This window comes from Neoarius graeffei, chromosome 28 (assembly GCF_027579695.1).
Source record: "Neoarius graeffei isolate fNeoGra1 chromosome 28, fNeoGra1.pri, whole genome shotgun sequence".
In the NCBI taxonomy this organism is placed as follows: domain Eukaryota; kingdom Metazoa; phylum Chordata; class Actinopteri; order Siluriformes; family Ariidae; genus Neoarius; species Neoarius graeffei.
The window spans coordinates 28878887-28901222 of record NC_083596.1 but is presented as its reverse complement, the minus strand read 5'-3'; the positions used below and the strand labels follow the sequence as shown (position 1 = coordinate 28901222).

The following is a 22336-nucleotide window of genomic DNA, read 5'->3' as shown; positions in this document are numbered from 1 at the left end:
GGGCGATAATTTTTAAAATCATCAATAGCTGCTCCAGGTTTTTTCAAGACAGGAGTGATAGCTGCTGTTTTGAGAGCCTGAGGGACTAATCCAGTTGAAAGGGATGAGTTTATTACCTTAACCAGCAGGGGACAGAGAACTGGCAGGCAAATCTTGACCAAAGAGGTGGGCATAGGGTCGAGGAGGCAGGTGGTAGGCCTGGATTTAGATACTAAGCCAAAGACATACTGCTCATCAACTAATGAAAAAAACAGAGAAAGATCCAACTGGTGGTGGACAGGAAAAGGGGACATTAGAGGGAGTGATGGAAGTGGATTTGATCTGCTTGTATATAGAGTTGATTTTATTTTGGAAAAATTCAAGAAATTTACAGCAAATATCAGTGGAAGGAGTAAGAGGAAAGTTTTTAGCAGGCAAAAGAAGTTTGTTTACAGTAGAAAAAAGCACTCTGGGGTTTCCTTGGCCTCTGGAAATAATGGTGGTGTAATAGCTGGTCTTGGCATCAATTAGAAACTCTTTATAGGCAGAGACATGGTTCCTATATGCTAGTGCATGAACTGTCAGGCCAGTTTTACGACTTAGTCTCTCCAGCTGCCGACCAGCAGCCTTCATTTTACGAAGCTAAGGTGTAAACCATGGAGCAGAGTGAGAGAAAGAGACAGTACGCGTCTTCAGGGGGGCAAGGTGATTGAGAGAGTCAGCAAGGTGAGAGTTATAGAGCATGACTAACTCCTCAGGGGATGAGTTTAATGATTTAGTGGTCAGAATAGGATGTAGTGTGTCAAATAAATCAGCTGTAGCTATGTTTTTTGTGTTCCTGTATGTGATGGTGCGAAATTCACACCTATGATGGAAAGGCTCAGGGACAGCAATATTAAAAAAAAATAGCCAAGTGATCAGAAACACAGAAATCTCTGGAATATAAATTTGATGGTGTAATGCCAGAGGTACAAACAAGAGCTAAGATATGACCCTTTGAATGGGTGGGAAAATCTACATGTTGGGTGAAATCAAAACAATCAAGGACAGCCACAAAGTTTTTAGCAAAATCACAGTTATCTGAGTCAACATGAATGTTCAAATCACCAAGCACCAGTACAGATGGACACAGAGCACTGACAGATGAAAGCAGCTCAGACAATTCATTAATAAAAACAGAGGAAACTCTGGGAGGCCGGTAAATGAGCAAAAGCAGTAGAGGTAGACCACCAGTAAACTTCAGAGCAAGACATTCAAATGATGAAAAATCCTGCAAGGGCATAGATACAATCCTGTAACTGGAGCGATAGATCACAGCAAGACCCCCCCCGCCCAGTTAAACGTAGCTTCTCCATATACTCATAACCTACAGGAGTAGCTTCATTTAGAGCCAGAAAATCATTTGGTATTTGCCACGTTTCAGTTAAACATAATACATCTATGCCAACATCAGTGATCAAATCATTAATATAGGGTGCTTTTTTATTAAGAGATCGCACATTTAATAAAGTAAACTGCGCATTTCTTGAGGATGTCAGGATAAACAGACGAGGACCCAAGATCGCAAGTTAAATGCCGAGTTTTATTGATAGCAGGGGAAAGGGAGTTGGGAGGATGTGCGTGTGAAGTTCAGTGGCTGGAGGACTGAAAGGCAGGGATGGCTGGTGGGAGCATGGTGGTGGTGTCTGCAGTCTCCCATCCAAGTACTAACCAGGGTTGGCCCTACTTAGCTTCTGAGATCAGACGGGATCAGGCGTTGTCAGAGTAGCATGGCTGTAAGCTGACAGCACTTGGGTTTCAGGCAGTCTCCCAGCAAGCAGTCCCTCAGCAGACAGACAGGACAGCACAACAGGCAGGAGTAGGGAACAGGCTGGAACACAGAGTCACAGATCAGGTAGCAAGATTAGGGACAGAAATGCAGGGTCAGGTTACCAGGACTGAAGAGTTGATGGAGTCGATGCCTTGAAGACAATCTGACACTGAAGCTTGGGAGGACTGCAGTTTAAATACCCACAGAGGAGGAGCAGGTGATAGGCAACAGCCAATGACAGCTACTGAAAGTTAATAAGAGGAGGAGTATGCGGGCGTGGCAGGTAATACTGAGTGGAGAGGAGTGGAAATGTTACTTGAAGAGAGGAAAACCACAGGTAGGACCATGACAGAACCCCCCCTCAAAGGACGGCTCCAGAAGTCCCTAAGCGCAGACCCCCCCAAGACGGGCGGGAGGAGGGGGAATACCGGTGGAGGGTCAGAATTCCTCTGACCGGTCAGTGTCCATAGCCTCCACACCATCTTCACTGTCGGAAGACTCGGACGCTGGAGCAGGGGTGGCGGCAGGGTCCGGAAGTGGCTCCGTATGGTGAGAACCCCTACGTCGATCCCGTCGGATGGAGGGCTGGTCGAGGTGTAGGCGATGGAAGTCGGTGATGAGGGCTGGATCCAAAATCCTTCCAGCGGGGACCCATGCCCTCTCCTCAGGACCATAACCCTCCCAGTCTACCAAGTATTGGATGCCCCTACCCCTTCGTTGAGAGCGGAGCAGTCGCCGGACCGTGTAGACTGGTCCACCATCAATGAAGCATGGAGGAGGAGGCGGCGGTGTTGCCGGGACCAGGGGGCTCTCGTGCACCGGTTTGAGTTTGGAGACATGGAAGGTGGGATGTATCCTCATGGTCTTGGGCAGCAGCAGCCGAACTGCCGTGGGACTGATGACCTTCTGTACGGGAAAGGGTCCGATGTAGCGAGGCGCCAATTTGTGTGACTCCACCCATAGTGGTAGGTCTCGAGCAGACAACCATACCTTCTGGCCGACGTGGCAAACGGGTGCAGGGGTCCTCCGCTGGTTAGCCCCAATAGCATAGCTGGTACTGGACTTCAGGAGTGCGGTGCAGGCCTGGGCCCACGTGCGGTGGCAGCGGCAGGCATAGGCGAGAGCAGACGGGCAGGTGGCTTCTCCCTCCTGGCTGGCAAACAGAGGTGGTTGATAGCCATACACACACTGGAAGGGGGAGAATCCGGTGGCAGAGCTGGTGAGGGAGTTGTGGGCATATTCCAACCAGAGCAGATGTTGAGCCCAGGCGTGGGGGTTGCGTGAAGCCACACACCTAAGTGCCTTCTCCAGTTCCTGATTCATGCTCTCCGTTTGGCCATTTGACTGTGGGTGAAACCAAGACAACAGACTGGCAGTGGCCCCGAGGAGGTGGCAGAATTCCCTCCAGAAACTGGCAGAGAACTGCAGTCCCCGGTCAGAAACGATATCCCTGGGCAGGCCGTGGACCCGAAAGACGTGTTCTAAGATGACCCGGGCAGTCTCCTTCGCAGTTGGCAGTTTTGGGAGAGGCACAAAGTGGGTCATCTTACTGAAGCGGTCCACAATGGTGAGGATGACTGTATTACCTTCCGATGGAGGAAGACCAGTAACAAAGTCTAGGGAGACATGGGACCAGGGACTCATGGGTACTGGCAGGGGCTGGAGTAACCCAGCTGGGGGCTGACTGGGGGACTTGTGCTGGTTGCAAGTGGGGCAGGCTCTCACAAAATCCTGGATGTCCTTCCTCATCGACGGCCACCAGAATCATTGAGACAGCAGATGGAGGGAGCGTGTGACCCCGGGGTGACAGGCCAGGCGGGAGTCATGTCCCCATTGAATCACCTGAGACCTCAGGTTGGCTGGAACATAGAGACGGTTGGAGGAGCAAGCGCTGGGGCCTGGCTGGTCCCTGATGGCCTCTCAAGCCTGCTCCTTGATGTCCCAGGTCAGGGCAGCAACGACACAGGGGCTTGGGAGGATGGGTGTTAATTCCTCCTTGGATGCCTCATCCCTCTGAAACATCCGGGAGGGGGCATCAGGCTTGATGTTGCGGGAGCCAGGACGGTAGGAAAGGACAAAGTTGAATCGGGTGAAGAATAGTGACCACCGGCGCTGGCGGGAGTTTAGCCTCCTGGCTGTCTGAATATATTCCAGGTTTTTGTGGTCTGTCCAGACCACAAACGGAACCTTAGACCCCTCCAACCAGTGGCACCACTCCTCGAGGGCGAGCTTGACAGCCAGTAGCTCGCGATTGCCGATGTCATAGTTGCTTTCTGCTGGGGTCAGTCTTCGGGAGTAGAAGGCACAGGGGTGCATTTTTCCATCCTCTGCTGCTCGCTGGGAAAGCACTGCCCCGACTCCCACATCTGAAGCGTCTACCTCCACCACAAACTGCCGCTCGGCATCAGGCATCCGGAGGATGGGAGCTGAAGTGAAACGGGCCTTGAGGGTTTCGAAGGCTTTGTCAGCTGCTGCAGTCCATTGGAAGGGCTGTTTGATGCTGGTCAGTGCGGTGAGTGGGGCTGCCACGGTGCTGTAGCCCCGGATGAACCTCCTATAGAAGTTGGCGAACCCCAGGAACTGCTGCAGTTTCTTACGGCTCTCTGGAACCAGCCACGACGTCACTGCCGACACCTTCGCAGGGTCCATTTGAATGCTGCCCTCGGTCACCACATATCCCAGGAACGAGACAGACTGAGCATGGAACTCGCACTTCTCTGCTTTCACAAACAACAAATTTTCAAGCAGGCGGCACAGGACCAACTGGACATGGTGGGTGTGTTCAGACAGGATTTTTGAGAAGATCAAAATATCGTCCAAGTAAACAAAAACGAACTTATTGAGCATGTCTCTAAGGATGTCGTTTACCAGTGCCTGGAACACTGCTGGGGCATTGGTGAGACCGAATGGCATGACCAGATATTCATAATGTCCCGTCAGGGTGTTGAACGCAGTCTTCCACTCGTCGCCTTCTCTTACTCGCACCAGATGGTAAGCGTTCCGGAGATCTAGCTTGGTGAACACTGTGGCCCCTTGCAGCAGTTCAAAGGCAGAGGAGAGTAGTGGCAGAGCGTAGCGGTTCTTAACCGTAATGTCGTTCAAGCCCCGGTAATCTATGCATGGGCGAAGAGAACCATCCTTCTTTCCCACGAAGAAAAATCCAGCTCCGGCAGGAGAGGACGATGGACGGATTAGGCCAGCGGCCAGAGAGTCGTTTATGTAGTCCTCCATGGCCTTTCTTTCCGGGGCTGACAGGGAGTAGAGACGGCCCTTAGGGGGTGCGGTGCCTGGCAGGAGGTCAATGGCGCAGTCGTATGGTCAGTGTGGGGGCAATGACGTGGCCTTGGACTTGTTGAACACCTCTCTCAGGTGGTGATAGCAGACAGGAACCTTGGATATGTCGGGGGTGGAGCTGGTGGTCTCCTGGTTGGCTGGCAGGACGGCTCCCTTCAAGCAGGTCTGATGGCAGCCCCTTCCCCACTCTCCTATGGTGCCAGTCTCCCAGTCAATTTGGGAGTTGTGTAGACAGAGCCACGGGTACCCTAGGATGAGTGGTTGGCCGGGTGAGTGTAGGAGGTGGAACTGGATGGACTCCTGGTGGTTTCCTGACAGCAACATGGTCACGGGGGTTGTGATGTGTGTAACTGTGCTGAGACGATGTCCACCCAGCGCTCGTACAGGAACGGGTGGAGTGAGATGGTGGCGACCCACACCCAACTGCCGTGTGAACTCTGTATCCATGATGTTGGCTTCGGCTCCAGAGTCCACCAGGGCGGTCATGGCACAAGTGGTGTCTGAAGGCGGAGCTGAAGCAGGGGTTTATGGATGGAGGTTAGGCGGCGCTGTCGTTCCTCAGGGGAGAGGGAGGCACAGCCGATCTCCATGGGCTCAGACTGATTATGTCGGCTCTGGGGCATAACAGGCGGGAACTGGGCAGCGGAAGACTCCCCCCGAGTGTGGGTGGCAGGTTGACTAGGACGCCCCTTCTCTCGTCTACGGATCTGGATATGATGATCGATGCGCACAGCAAGGGCAATGGCCTCATCGAGTGTTGCTCATGGGAAACTAGCTCGTCCTTGACGTAGTCCGCCAAACTGTGGAGGAAGGCGTCCACTAGCGCCACCATGTTCCACGAACTGCGCCTCACCAGGGTACGAAAGTCGATGGAGTAGTCCTCCACCGTCCGGTTGCCCTGATGGATACTCATCAGTGCTCGTGATGCCTCTGTTTTTGACAAGCCCAGGTCAAACACCTTTAACATCTCCTCTGCGAAGGCACTGAAGGAGGCACAGGCCGGGGTCTGCCGGTCGAATTCTGCTGTCCCCCACAGCCGAGCCTGGCCGGTCAGGTGAGTGATGACGTACCCCACCTTGGCTCCCTCCGTCAAGAAGGTCTTGGGCTGCAGAGAGAACTGGATACAGCAGCTGGTCAGGAATGGCCGGACCTGGTTTGGGTCACCATTGAAACGTTCCGGATTACCAATCTTCGGTTCCGGGTCACCGGGGGCCAGAGCAGGAGGAACATGCGCGGATGGAGTGGTGAAGTTGGTGAGTACTTGCAGGACCTGGGTTAGCTGATGCTGCTGGAGCTGCTGCTGGTTGAACTGCTGTTGTTGTTGGTGGTCAAGCTGGAGCAAAGATGCAATATCGCCAGACATCCAGTTTATGTTTCCCTCTGTACATTCCAGTCACTGCAGGGCAGTCATTTCGGGCTCAATCACCATGCTGGTCGGGGAGGGCACTGGGTCCATGATGGTCAGATCGTTCTGTCAGAATAAACAGACAAGGACCCAAGAGTGCAAGTTAAATGTTGAGTTTTATTGATAGCAGGGGAAAGGGAGTTGGGAGTGTGTGAAGTTCAGTGGCTGGAAGACTGAGAGGCAGGGATGGCTGGTGGAAGCATGGTGGTCTGTGGTCTCCCATCCAAGTACTAACCAGGCTCAGCCCTACTTAGCTTCTGAGATCAGATAGGATCAGGCGTTGTCAAAGTAGCGTGGCTGTAAATTGACAGCACTTGGGTTTCAGGCAGTCTCCCAGCAAGCAGTCCCTCAGCAGACAGACAGGACAGCACAACAGGCAGGAGTAGGGAACAGGCTGGAACACAGAGTCACAGATCAGGTAGCAAGATTAGGGACAGAAATGCAGGGTCAGGTTACCAGGACTGAAGAGTTGACGGAGTCGATGCCTTGAAGACGATCTGACACTGAAGCTTGGGAGGACTGCAGTTTAAATACCCACAGAGGAGGAGCAGGTGATAGGCAACAGCCAATGACAGCTACTGAAAGTTAATAAGAGGAGGAGTATGCGGGCATGGCAGGTAATACTGAGTGGAGAGGAGTGGAAATGTTACCTGAAGAGAGGAAAACCACAGGTAGGACCATGACAGAGGAAGGGCAATTCTGTGAAGTTTTAACGAAATTTATGGGACACAAGTTCGTAAAGTCAACAGAGAGCCTCTCAACGACAGTCCGCTTGATGTTACGATTCCAGCTCCAAAACAAATCAACGTTGTTTGGATGTTGATGGCGAGCAAACGTCCGTCCAGAGCCCCTGTGTCTATATTTAGGCTGACACAGGAACCCAAGATGTTTGTGCGCAAGCAGAGTGTCAGGGAACTTATATGTTTTATTCCCCAAATAGTGGAGATAGGCAGACGAATATTTAAGCGCCATGGAGAAGTCCCAGGAAAGCTGATGCAAAAGTTTTGGCTCACTGTAAAGCCGGTGTCAGTGGCTTAGATCAAGAACAAGGAGCCAGAGTAGAATCACTGTTGTACGCACCATCCAAGCGAGCAAACGTAGGCTACACATAGAACAGCTAGACAAACACCTGTGCCCTTAACATGTTAGCCAACAGGATACTCACTTGACACTCCAGAGGGCAGGCAACTGAAATAGCCAGCCCTAGGGAGAGCAGTAGTTCATTCAAACAAAAAACTTACCCTCATAGCGAGTAAGAGACTTACCCAAAAGAACAGGTAAGGCGGACACAGGGTAGTCAGCGTTAGAAGTAGCCTAGTCCATTAGTTTGACCAACAGTTCAGTAAACTCCTGTTAAAGTCCAGACAGGTAGATAAGATGAATCCCCAGTCAGTACACAGTCTATCTCCTGATTTCAACAGTAGCAGATGGCTTATCTTAGGATGTCAAGAGCAAAACAGGTTTCTGAGGGCGTTGGAAGTCTGACACAGGTAGTCCTGGAATCCGCTCAACAGGTAACGTTACTGTTTAGGCAAGTATTTGCAGATGACATTCAAGGAAGCGCGAGATAAGAAACCCATCTCCAAAGAAGATTAGGGGAAAATAAAAACACACAGATAGCATGAAAGTAAAATGCTAAAAATAATAATAAACAAACAAATACAGGACCGAAGAGTAGCGGCAGCCAAAAGCGCCAGTGTTCACTCAAAACCGGAAACCAGAAGTGACATTATGTAATAACTGCAAATGGTAGATCCTGTAGTCTTGGTCTTGAACAAGAATTGGTCACACCAATTCTTGTGCAGTAGATCAACAGGAAATTTTAGGGGAAAGTTTAAACCATGGTTTGACAAATCTTAATTGAAAAGCCCAAAAATAAAGATTGAAATTAAGAAGAGCTAGGCCCACAGAAAGTTTAGGATACTGCAGTGTTGTCAGATGAATTTTAGACCTTTTATTCTTCCATATGAACCTCATACATAGCTTGTCAATATCTTTAAAAAACTGTAGTGGGGGTCAGAGGTATAGTAGAAAACACAAAGTTAACCCAAGGAGAATACTTATTTTCAGTACCGAAATCCTGCCACAGAGAGATATTTGAAGCGGGGACCAGCTGTCCAGGTCATTCTTAAACTTTTGTAGCATTACATTAAAATTATGCTTGCAGATTAGGCTAAGAGTGGGATGAATACTCATGCCTAAATAGGTGAAGCTAGTTGTCCAAATTTGAATTGATTAAGTAACAGGGAGGACAGGTTTAGGAGAAGTTGAATCAAGAGGCATTAATATAGATTTACGCCAATTTATTTTATAACCTGAAAAAGACCCAAATCTTTGAAATAATGCTCAGGCTTGAGAATAAAATCAAGAAAGAATTTTGACTCGAGGCGAAGCCATTTTTGAGATTATTACAGCACCATTTTGAAGTCAATGTACTGTATGTAATTTTATGTGAAATTATTGGGTGAAATTTACACACACACACACACACACACACACACACACACACACACACACCATCTTGGTGTTTCTAGGCCTTCTGGTTTTTGCTGCACAAACACTTTTAGTGAATAAAGAGAAGAAGAAGAAGAACTAGGGTTCCAGCACCTTCAGTATTATAATAATACTAATTATTATAGTATTGTAATCATATAATAATAATTATTGGTATAATAATAATAATAATAATAATAATAATAATAATAATAGCAAAATAATAGGGTTCCTGCAGCTTCACTGCTTGAACCCTAAATAATCAGAACAAACACAATAGGGTTCATGTACTTTTACTGCTTGGACCCATAAATATACCTTCAGAACTCTCACAGTAGGCAGCAGTTGTAGGAGTTTCCAGTCCTAAGAACCTAGAACCCAAGCAGATTGTTCACACTCAAATCACCCTTGCAGAACACACATGATGCAAAGACAGATGACTGAATTTATACTGTGGCAAGATCAATCAAGAGGCTATTGCCTAGTCCTAACAGCATCTTCAATCTTGCATCAAACACCCCTTGAGTACTTAAGCATCCACTACTATTTATAGCCCTAAGAAGACTAAACATAAAAAAAAATCCCTCTGGTTACTCATAATATTCAGAGGAATCCATGGTATGTGCACTTCCTTCAAACTACCTATATGACTGTCTCATAGACCTGCTGTCTCTACACTACAATATTATACACTGTAATCTTGCTATAACAAATTATTTTACTATGAACTTTCAAATGTAATGCACTAAGTTCAAGGCCCATTCTTTAATGACAGTGAGTCGGAGTCTTTAAAAAATCACCATATCTTGTCCATGTGTGTTTGCGCTGCACGCACTGTGCGCTCCGAGTGCCATTAGGACTAATTACAGTACTATACACCTGTTCCAGATTAGAGTGCAATCACTGCACATGCTTGTAAGGACTCTCTAAACACACAGACCTGGCAAAGTATATCAAGTCAAGTCAAGTTTATTTCTATAGCGCTTTTAACAATAAACATTGTCGCAAAGCAGCTTTACAGAATTTGAATGACTTAAAACATGAGCTAATTTTATCCCTCATCTAGCCCCAATGAGCAAGCCTGTGGCAACGGTGGCAAGGAAAACTCCCTCAGATGACATGAGGAAGAAACCTCGAGAGGAACCAGACTCAAAAGGGAACCCATCCTCATTTGGGCAACAACAGACAGCATGGCTATAATATTAACAGTTTTAACATGAAGTCAGTTTCGTTGATGTTATAAACTCTTTATTGATGGAAACTTGAGTGCAAAACTGTTCATGACAACTGCAGTCCTAAAGTTAGCAAGTCAACTGTAGTCCTCAGCCATAAAAGCATTACTGTAAGCATCCAGAGCATCCTCCAGGTGTGACTTTCGACTGTCCTCATGGGGCCGTCCTCCACAGGAGCAATGCAATGAGACTCCAACCAGACACAGGGCACCAGGATGGATCAAGCAGGTCCAAGGAGCAGAAGAGGTATAGGCAAAGTATATGCACTGTTGATGTTTTTATGCACATATAACCACACACAGATACACTGAAGTAATCATACACATACACTGATTTGTCTTATGCTGATTATACTGTATATGGTGTTTTTATGGGCGGCACGGTGGTGTAGTGGTTAGCGCTGTCGCCTCACAGCAAGAAAGTCCGGGTTCAAGCCCCGTGGCCGGCGAGGGCCTTTCTGTGCGGAGTTTGCATGTTCTCCCAGTGTCCGCGTGGGGTTCTCCCAGTGTCCGCGTGGGTTTCCTCCGGGTGCTCCGGTTTCCCCCACAGTCCAAAGACATGCAGGTTAGGTTAACTGGTGACTCTAAATTGACCATAGATGTGAATGTGAGTGTGAATGGTTGTCTGTGTCTATGTGTCAGCCCTGTGATGACCTGGCGACTTGTCCAGTGTGTACCCCGCCATTCGCCCGTAGTCAGCTGGGATAGGCTCCAGCTTGCCTGCGACCCTGTAGAACAGGATAAAGCGGTTAGAGATAATGAGATGAGATGGTGTTTTTATGCAGATGTAACCACACATATATTGAGGTATTTCACCCACGTGACCAAGTCATGTGATGCTGCCATTTTGGACGGCATGGCTCGAATCAGTTTGAATGCGAGGAAGGCGACAAACGAAAAACATAAAAGAAAAAGGAGCGAGATGCAGAAAACACCTTCACTATCCAGCGACGTAGGGCATTTCCAGGGCGAGCAGAGGGAGAGATATTTGCAAAAATTGAGGTTAGCAGGCTTAGAGAACGATGTTTACCTGCTTCCACCAGGATTGTTCACTGACGTACGGAAGTACACGAAGCCCTCGTCTTTACCTGACTTCGGCCCACATGATCTGTATACCTATGTCGTTAAAAACCCATCGCCATACACAGGTATTGATCTGAAAGCGTATAAGAGTTTGGATACCTACAAATATTTTGTGTCAGGCTGGGTAACATGCCTACATCAGCGGGTCGTCCCTGGAGCCGGTGGTCGCCATCTTATTACAGCTAAGGTTTGTTCACATTTTCATTTACTTTCGGTCCTCAGGATAAACAAAATGTTATTAAATGTCATTGAAATAACTTCTTAGTCTGTTGAGACATGGCCCGTTATAAATTTGCTGTTACCAGGCAATGACCAAGAACTGTATTATTAGGGTCGGTGTAGTTGTAGCAGTGTATTAGCAGCTAGCTGTTAGCACTAGCTAATGTCAACAACATCATAGCTGGTATGTTACTGTAGCAATGTTTACATTCAGTCATTTGGATGACTGTTAAAACCTTTCAGTCTCAAGTTTTTCCTTTACTGGATTTACTAGTTTACTGAACTAGCGCGCTCGGGCAAGCTGGGAGCTAGCGCACGCTAGCCTGCCGGCGGCCGGCGCAAGCTAGCCTGCCAGCGGCCGGCGCGCTAGCTCAGTAAACTAGTAAATCCAGTAAAGGAAAAACTTGAGACTGAAAGGTTTTAACAGTCATCCAAATGACTGAACGTAAACATTGCTACAGTAACATACCAGCTACTGTTGTTGACATTAGCTAGCTTGACGTTCAAAATGGCGGACACCGGGGCGTCACGTGACCCTGTGACGTCAGGTGAAATACCTCAATACATTGATGTAATCACACATATACACTGATTCATCTTATGCTGATTATATATTGATTCAAAGCCAAGGATTTTAATTTTCAGTAAAGAGTAAAATGAAGTTGATTCTATTAAAAGTAATAATTGATATATGAATGATGAAAATTACAGTACACAAGTAAATATAGTAAAGACATTGAGATTGCTTGTACTGAAAGATTGTTTTCTGCTAAATCGTATGCCTATTTAAAAAGTGCATTATTCTAACTCCAGCACCTGCAGTGTTATCATATGTTGTTATGAGCTAGCCAAGGCCATGCGGAATCAAGCAATTGTACATTCTGAATCATGCGAATCATGTCTCAGAGTGTTTTGCACGTTAATGTAACACATTTTATCAAGTGTTGCAAGTCATTCTGAGTGGTGTATTGTTCTTATATTGTGCTAGTTTGTACCTACAGCCTGTATGAATCTTTAAGCTGATTTGATTCCAGTCATTTTGAATCATGTATTGTACACTCTGAACACTGATACGTTCACTGATATGTTCATGACGTATCACTTCTTATCATATGTTTTGATTCTTTCTGAATTGACCATTAAAGGTTAAAAATAATTGTTCATGACTCTATATTCCATAGTTGATTATTATGCTGGTTCAACTCACACATTTTAATTGCATTTTATTCAGAATTATATTGTTGAATTGTTTTAAATGTATTCCTGTTCATATGAAAACTGACTAATCAAGTTTTTGGTCAGGGATCAGGAGGGGAAGAAGAAGAGATGTGGGGGAAGAGGTGGAGTTTGGTAGCATAGGAGAAAGAAAACCTGTTTTCACACTATGGTTGACTGTCTGGCATAAGAGATTGATGGAATATTAATCTAGTTTAAGTGCTAGCAGAGTGGAATTGGTCATTTGTTCACTGTGGCAATGGGGGCATGGTTGAGTGCTAGTTTGTGAATGGTGGGCAAGGCCAGAGAATGTGAGTGACAAAATGAACACACCTGTGTCTAATTAATGGTATGTGGCTCTCTTTCAGTGACAGCCGAGGGCTAATAAGAAGGGAAGCAAAGAGGAAGAGAGCTCTTTGAGGAGCAGAATCATGTGTGTGTGTGTGTGTGTGTGTGTGTGTGTAGTGAAGCCGAAAAGCTGAAAGAATAAACACGCAGAAGCAAGTACCCTGCCTATCCCAGTGATTCAGTGTCCCACCACTTCCAAAGAAAGTGTTACACTGGTACCAAAACCTGGGAGCACTGAAGCCAGTCGACTCCCTCACAGCCAGCTCACCGAGCCCGTGGTCTCCCCCTCCTCTCCTTCCCTTGTGTTTCTCCGTCTCCTCCCTCTCAGGTGAGTGATCCCTGTGCTGCCAGTGCAGAGTTGAGGCCTGGGCCAGTGTGCTGGTGCTGCGGGGAGCCTAGTCATTTCCCAGACCAGTCCCACACAATGGAGGTGGAGCAGTGGCCCAGATCCCCAATGCGCCAGAGACCGTACCTGATCAAGCTGGAGTGTACCACATACAAGTGAGTATCCAAGGGGGTATCTACCCTGCATTAGTGGATTCAGGCTATAATCAGAATGCCATCCACCAAAGCTTGGTGCAAGGTGAAGCACTGGATACAGCACATTTGGGGATGTGCATTTGTGGATGTACCAGGTGGGGATGGGTTCCCTTCTGGGTCTGTTTCCTTTCAAGGTTTCTTCCTCGTGTCATATGAGTGAGTTTTTCCTTGCGACCATCACAACAGACTTGCTCATCAGGGATAAATTAGGGATAAAATTAGCTCATGTTTAAAGTATTTAATTTTCTGTAAAGCTGCTTTGCCAAAATGCCTGTGGTTAAAAACTTATAAACTTCACTTGACATTTGGCAAAGGTTCTGTATGTGCACGGGGATGTTCATGAATACCCACTGATATCTGTTTGAATTCAATTTCGGGAAACAAATCATAGTGTGCAGGCAGCAGTTAGTCCACACCTCACCCACTCACTAATTCTAGGAACAAATTGGCCAGGCTTTAAGTATTTAATGGAGCAAGTAGTGGTGGGAGGATCCTGCAGTAATGCATCATGGGGGATCCTAGCATAGCGTTGGCTGAGGAGGCTATCTCAGAGCCATCTATGTCAGCTCCATGTCATAGCAACATGGAAAGTGGGGAGAGTCTTGGCCCTCCTGTCTCTCTCTCTTCTGCTCTCTCAGGAATTCCCAAGAGGATTTCCCTCTTGAGCAGGTGCGAAATGAGTCTCTGTGACATGCTTTTGACCAAACCCTCCAGCCCAGTGTTGCACTCATCTGCCCATACTTTTCAGTAATTAAGGATAGGTTGTATTGAGTGATGCAGGACACTTAGACCAGCGAAAAAGTGGCACAGTTGTTGGTCCCAAAGAGCCGTAAGGAACTCATATTCCATGTGACTCACTATAACCCTATGGCAGGACACCTAGGGCAGGATAAAACACTGACCCATCTCATGGCCCACTTCTATTGGCCAGGGATTTGTGGGGATGTCCGCAGGTGGTGTGCAGCATATCACAAATGCCAACTGATGAATCCAGCAGTCACCTTGAAAGCACTGTGGTGCCCACTTCCCCTAATTGAGACCCCCTTCCAATGAATTGGGATGGATCTTGTTGGGCCATTAGATTGTTCTGCATGAGGGCATCACTTTATTTTCGTACTAGTGAACTACACAATGCAAGACCCAGAAGTAGTCCTGCTGTGTAACATTTCCTCATGTAATGTCACAGAGGCACTTTTTAAAATTATCTCCTGAGTCAGGATTTTGAAAGAAATCCTGACTGATAAGGGCACTACATTTATGTCATGCACCTTTCACAAATGAGTTAAATCAATCTACACAAGTGTTTATCACCCACAGACAGACAGCTTGGCCGAGTGTTTTAACCAAATCCTTAAAAACTTAATTCGTAAGTTTGTGCACAAAGACACACATAACTGGAATAAATGGCTCAAACCCCTGTTATTAGCAGTACAAGAGGTTTCACAAGACTCCACTGGGATTTCCCCATTTGAATTATTGTATGGGTGCAAGCCTCATGGCGTCCTAGGCATCATCTGGGAAAATTGGGAAGAGGGACCTTCTACTAGTAAAAGCAAAATTCAATATGTTCATGAGATGTGCACAAAACTCCACATATAATGCAGGAGAACTTGCAGTAGGCACAATAACATCAGTCCCAACTGTAGAACAGGAGGGCATGCCTGCAAGAATTCACACCAGGAGATAAAGTACTCATGTTATTACCCACATCGAGCACTAAACTGCTCGTCAAGTGGCAAAGGCCGTTTAAAGTCACACGGTGAATTGGGGATGTCGATGATGAGGTGAAGCGAATGGATAGGGGCAGGGCGGTACAGATATACCACCCCAATCTACTTAATCTATGGAATGTATAGGTCCCTGTGGCATTGACAATGGTAGTTCCAGAGAGGGAAGAGCTGAGGCCAGAGGTAAAAATGAATGTAGCTACACAACTTACCCCAGTCCCCTTTGGAGACCACCTCTCACCATCCCAACTCACAGAGGTAGCCAAGTTGCAAGCGGAGTTTTCCAATGTATTATTGCTCCTTCCTGGTTGCACCCACCTCACAGAACACCACATCAAGATGCCCCCAGGGGTGATGGTGCATAGCCGCCCATAACGCTTACCCAAACACAAAAAAACTGTAGTTCAGAATGAACTCAAGGCCATGCTCAAAATGGGAATAATCAAGGAGTCGCACAGCAACTGGAGCAGCCTGGTGGTCTTGGTGCCCAAGGCCAACAGGTCAGTTTGGTTCTTTGTGGACTACAGAAAGGTCAATGCGGTGTCTAAATCTGACGCATACCCAATGCCTTGGTACACGTCAAATTTAGACGCATTGCTTAATGAGTTGCTTGATTGGTTAGGCATGGCTCATTTTTATTCAACACTGGATTTAACAAAGGGATACTGGCAGATTCCCTTGACTCCCCCATCCCATGAAAAAAACAGCCTTTTCCAACCCAGTCGGTTTACATCAGTTCATCACCCTTCTGTTTGGGTTATTAGGGACCCCAACGATGTTTCAATGTTTCAACTGCAAAATCCTTTGCCTGCACACTGTGCCACAGCCTATCTCGATTACATCATTATATATAGCAACAATTGGCCATGGCATGTAAAACACCTTAGGGTAGTTCTGAAGTTGTTGAGGCATGCAAGGCTCATGGCTAACCCAAGGATGTGTGCAATTGGGTGGGTGGAAGCACAGTATCTGGGCTTCTAATTGGGTCATGGGCAGGTGCGTCCCCAAATTGACAAGACTGCAGTAATTGAAACCTGCCCAAGGCCCAAAACCAAAAAAGGGGTGAGACAGTTTCTGGAGATGGCTGGCTACTGTCATAGGTTTGTGCCTAACTGTTTGGACATCACCAGCCTGTTGACTGATCACACTAAAAAGGGGGCACCAGATCTGGTCCAGTGGATGGAGCTATGCCAATGAGCTTTCACCCAAATGTTATGTGGCTAAGGTTTGTTGTGTATTTACATATATGAACTTATGAACAGTTGAGGAACTATATTTTATTAGGAGTTTAATGTATTTGGAAGTGAAGGGCAGTGCAGTTTGTTGTACTTATTTCTGATAAAGCATTGCAGTATTTTTATTTATTATTGGATGCTGCATTTGAATTATTTCATCTGAGTGAAACTCCAGTAAATTGAATACATTATGTTTTAATAACTTGGTGTTTCTTGTAGAATAAGAATTATACATACATACATACATACATACATACATACATACATACATACATACATACATACAGTAGTGCTTGAAAGTTTGTGAATCCTTTAGAATTTTCTATATTTCTGCATAAATATGAGCTAAAACATCATCAGATTTTCACACAAGTCCTAAAAGTAGATAAAGAGAACCCAGTTAAACAAATGAAACAAAAATATTATACTTGGTAATTTATTTATTGAGGAAAATGATCCAATATTACATATCTGCGAGTGGCAAAAGTATGTGAACCTCTAGGATTAGCAGTTAATTTGAAGGTGAAATTAGAGTCTGGTGTTTTCAATCAGTGGAATGACAATCAGGTGTGAGTGGGCACCCTGCTTTATTGAAAGAACAGGGATCTATCAAAGTCTGATCTTCACAACACATGTTTGTGGAAGTGTATCATGGCATGAACAAAGGAGATTTCTAAGGACCTCAGAAAAATCCTTGTTAATGCTCATCAGGCTGGAAAAGGTTACAAAACCATCTCTAAAGGTTTTGGACTCCACCAATCCACAGTCATACAGATTGTGTACAAAGGGAGGAAATTCAAGACCATTGTTACCCTCCCCAGGAGTGGTCGACCAACAAAGATCACTCCAAGAGCAAGGTGTGGAATAGTCGGTGAGGTCACAAAGGACCCCAGGGTAACTTCTAAGCAACTGAAGGCCTCTCTCACATTGACTAATGTTAATGTTCATGAGTCCACCATCAGGAGAACACTGAACAACAATGGTGTGCATGGCAGGGTTGCAAGGAGAAAGCCACTGCTTTCCAAAAAGAACATTGCTGCTCATCTGCAGTTTGCTAAAGATCACATGGACAAGCCAGAAGGCTATTGGAAGAATGTTTTGTGGATGGATGAGACCAAAATAGAACTTTTTGGTTTAAATGAGAAGCATTATGTTTGGAGAAAGGAAAACACTGCATTCCAGCATAAGAACCTTATCCCATCTGTGAAACATGATGGTGGTAATATCATGGTTTGGGCCTGTTTTACTGCATCTGGGCCAGGACGGCTTGCCATCATTGATGGAACAATGAATTCTGATTTATACCAGCGAATTCTAAAGGAAAATGTCAGGACATCTGTCCATGAACTGAATCTCAAGAGAAGGTGGGTCATGTACTGTAGCAAGACAATGACCCTAAGCACAGAAGTCGTTCTACCAAAGAATGGTTAAAGAAGAATAAAGTTAATGTTTTGGAATGGGCAAGTCAAAGTCCTGACCTTAATCCAATCGAAATATTGTGGAAGGACCTGAAGCGAGCAGTTCATGTGAGGAAACCCACCAACATCCCAGAGTTGAAGCTGCTCTGTACAGAGGAATGGGCTAAAATTCCTCCAAGCCGGTGTGCAAGACTGATCAACAGTTACCGGAAATGTTTAGTTGCAGTTATTGCTGCACAAGGGGGTCACACCAGATACTGAAAGCAAAGGTTCATATACTTTTCACATACTCACAGATATGTAATATTGGATCATTTTCCTCAATAAATAAATGACCAAGTATAATATTTTTGTCTCATTTGTTTAACTGGGTTCTCTTTATCTAATTTTAGGACTTGTGTGAAAATCTGATGATGTTTTAGGTCATATTTATGCAGAAATATAGAAAATTGTAAAGGGTTCACAAACTTTCAAGCACCACCGTACATACATACATACATACATACATACATACATACATACATACATAACAGTTAACAGTGTTAAATACAAAAGACATTGACAAAGTTAGCATAAGATTTTAAATTGGGAACCTCTCTATAATAATACAGTTGTTAGTTAAGGGTTAGTAGTTTGTTTGTTTGTTTGTTTGTTTGTTTGTTTGTTTGTTTGTTTGTTTGTTTAACTCAGAGTCCTCCCTCATTCATTATCTTAGGGTAAATGGGCTACATACTCATCACAATAAGACCCCTTTTTAATACAATGATAACCTGTTTTGTCTCTCTCTGTTGAGCTGTATTTGTATTCCTGCTGTCTGATGTGATGCCGATGCCAGATCCTGACACAGTTCTACTGCTGTGGCTTCCACAATCTGATGTCACCCAGAAGAGGTTGGGTTCCCCTTTGAGTCCGGTTCCTCTCAAAAATTCCTTTCTAATGTTGTCTCGGGGAGATTTTTCCAGAGGTGACAATGATAATGAAAAATTCTGACAAGAGCAAACTTTGAGATGAATCAGACTTAAAAGAGAACACATTCTCTTCTGGGTGATATCATCGTAGAATTTTAAATCATTTCAGTATACTGTTTAACAGTTCTCATGGACAAATCTAAGAATAAAATAGTGCATTCACATATACAAATCTGAAATTGATACTTTTGGTTTGGAAACAGATACACAAACCCCTGCAAAGTGTTTATGGATATTTAGATTGGCAAACAAAAAGAGAAGATACAATTTACAAAATGTTTTCCATTTACTGTATATACAGTAATTTTAGTTACATAACCAACTATCATGTATTTAGCACTGACTCTCTCTTCTCTATGCTCGGGTGATTACTGTGATTAATACTCATACATGGCAAAGTTTTGTTTGCATTTTTCTGTTGGCATATTTCTGACAAATTAATTAAAGAAATCAGTGATTCCCTATAACATACCCCTCAGCATTTTTTTAATGAGACATAGAAAATTCAAAGGACGAACTCACCTTTCTTTGGTGATAGTCTCCTCTCCATTTGACATGAAAAAGGTTTCTTGACATCAAATACATTTTTTGACATAATTTCCAATACTTTATTACACTGGCTTCCAACATTGACTCTGCTGCTTTGTTGTGTCCTTTTCAAAGTATTTGTGTTACTATGAGTAACTAGAAAATTGCCTCTGTCTGTAGCAAAAATAGTTTTTGGTTCCTCCTCATGGACAGTTCTGTGTATATATGGTTTGTAGCTACAACTTTCATCTGTTAAAATGCCTGATGTGTCTTTTGAAATTGAAACATTTACTGGTAAGATATTTCTCTCAATGGCAATGAATGGATTTGGTGGCTTTTTTGGTATTGGTGGTGGAGGGCCTTTCATTTTTGCCTTTTTTTCTAATATATGTCTTATCTGAGATATGTCCAACTCTTCTGGTTCAGGGATAATGTCCACTATTTTTGTCCAGAGGTCCATGTCTTCACCACCTAAATCTGAATCAATTGTAGGAGCATATACTTCAGGCTGAAAACCAGGGTCAAAACCTCCTGCTATGCACATGTAGGAAGGTGAGCCTAATGTGCCTGGACAAAAAGACAACATGTCTAGATCTGGAAGGGACTTGTCAAAGTCCTCAGTGACATATTGTAATGCTGACTCTCTTCTTCCCATTTTGATGTTTTTCTGTAGAAGATCAGAATATGGCCGATGCTTGTCTATTGCATATGCAACATCTTTAGCAAAAGGATTTTTTGGCTTCTTCGGAACAGGTGGAGGTGGTCCTTTACTTTTAGCTGATTTTTGTTTTGGGGTATCTCTAACCAAGCTCTCTGAAATCATGCTCTGGATCTTTGTTTCTGGGACAGGCAATATGTGAATTTGGGCTGTGGGTGTAATGACAGCAGTGAAATAGGAAGGATCTTTTTCTTGTATCAAGGAAGCTGTCATTATCTCTGTCTCAACAACATTATCTGGAAAAGAAATAGATTTTAAGTGAGTTACTTACATGTTACCTCAAGAAATGAAAGTTGTGTAATGAAGGCACATCTGCTTTTCTTGTATATTTTCTCTTTAAGTATTTTTTTATTTAGTCAAGTTTTACCTGTGTTGTCATCATTCATTTCTTTTTTTGTCTCAAGTCTTCTTTTCTTGAGTGCCTCTCCTACTCCAACTTTTGACTCTATGCTATGGTTACTTGATAGCTCTTGCAATGGGGAACTATTGCTTTCCTGATGTAGGACTCTATCAGGGGTTATCTTAATCTCTGCTGAAGGAGAACAGACAGCTGTTTGATAAACTATTTCAGTCTCTTTTCCCACACAACCATAGTCCTTCAAACAATTGCACTTTGGCTATTTGAGGTTTCAATGTAACTGACACTTTATCCCTCAGTTCATCTAGATGCCCAGGTGATATGATCATAGAGTAGTTTTCCATAAATGTTTGTCCCTTTTTCATGTTTAAACATGATCATTTCATGATCAGTTAAAACATTGTTTTGATTCAGATCTGATTGGAATGTGCTTGACCCTTTTAGCTCAAAGTCTTCCTGAATTTTTAACTGGACCAGAACTTCATCTGAACTGGTGAGATATGTATTAGCCTCAGGGTCAGAGTTTGTCAAGTCAAATTACATAGATGGCGCTTGTTGTGAACAGCTATATTTGTTTGAATAGTCTCTATGATTTATCCTACACACTTACAGTAACACACAATGCTTTTGCCTTACCTTTGCCTAAAGTGGAGCCTTGGTTTTCTGACGCATCCAAGACTGTTATATGGAGAGCTTCATCCCTCTTTCTTTTCTCAGTGTCATTCATATTGTCTCTTCTTCCTTCATTCCTGTTTATGTTGCTGCTCTGTCTGGGAGATATTGATGAGATGGCATTGGTCTCAGGAAGCACACAGTCATTCTCTCTTGAACTGACTAGACATTCTGATATGTTGGGAGGATCTATGAAATCAGACAGAGTTAAGTTGGTCATCAACTTTGTACTGTCAGTTTCTTGCATTTCCATTGTGTTAAATGAGGTGTGGTTCTTTGACACATAAGTGCCCTTTGTGTGTTCCTGACTCCAAGCTACACAGACCTTGTACTGGGGTCAGTTGTGTATTTGTTTTCCAAACATTTCCAAATACATTCCAGTCCTCTCTGTCAATGACTGCATTTCCAGTTTGGTTGGACAAAAGCTTACCTTTTTCATGAGCAAAAGATTTAATTCATTCTTGAACAGAACAGACATCCAGTGGGGACTTCTGTGCTTAAATATATGCCTGGTCAGTTTTGGAGGGATTGGAGCAGTCTCTGTCCTGTATAAGTTTCTTGTATTAAACTTCCTCCTCTTCCTTGTTTAACAGCTCGTAGTAATCCTCTGTGTTAGCAAAAGCTGTGTCTGTTACCAGAATTTTGTCCCACAGCCTCTGTGGAGAAAACAAATCAGTCCCTGTTACTGAGCTTGACATACTAGATGAGTATTAAACTATCCCCTCCTATCACATTCTCTCCCTTGTTCCTCTCCCTCATCACTCCCCCTCAGGCATGTTGTGATGTCTATAATTAAATGACTCTCAGTGCACTAGTGAGTCACAGATCCAAAATGGGAACTAGACAACTGGCTCAGATTGGTTGCCAGGTGTGAAGGTCACATTAGACCGAAAGGGGAAAAACCCATAGCCTCTAAACAAATTCCTTTGCTCTCAACAAAAATATTTCTGACCCTGGGACAGGCTCAACAAACTTCATATACTGTTATGCACTTTAAATACCAGGCTTTTGTAAACATGGTAAGCTAGTCTACATAAACTAATTTATTCCAGTCTCTGGTTTAATAAATGACATTAAAAGACACAAACACACAAC

The 22336-nt window shown here is 44.6% G+C and overlaps 1 protein-coding gene across 2 annotated transcripts in view; it reads right to left on the bottom strand.

The window, feature by feature from the left end:
- Positions 1-21917, bottom strand: part of coro1cb (coronin, actin binding protein, 1Cb) — a 339064-nt gene extending 317147 nt beyond the window's left edge. For both annotated transcript variants that reach the window (XM_060912765.1, XM_060912764.1), the window contains exons 1-4: positions 21672-21917; positions 21206-21430; positions 20579-20743; positions 19488-20447 (exon numbers count right to left, since the gene is read on the bottom strand). In XM_060912765.1, coding sequence (XP_060768748.1) covers positions 19488-20447; positions 20579-20743; positions 21206-21296 — 1216 coding nt within the window. In that variant the 5' untranslated portion in view covers positions 21297-21430; positions 21672-21917. The remainder of the gene's footprint in view (positions 1-19487; positions 20448-20578; positions 20744-21205; positions 21431-21671) is intronic.
- Positions 21918-22336: the final 419 nt, after the last annotated feature.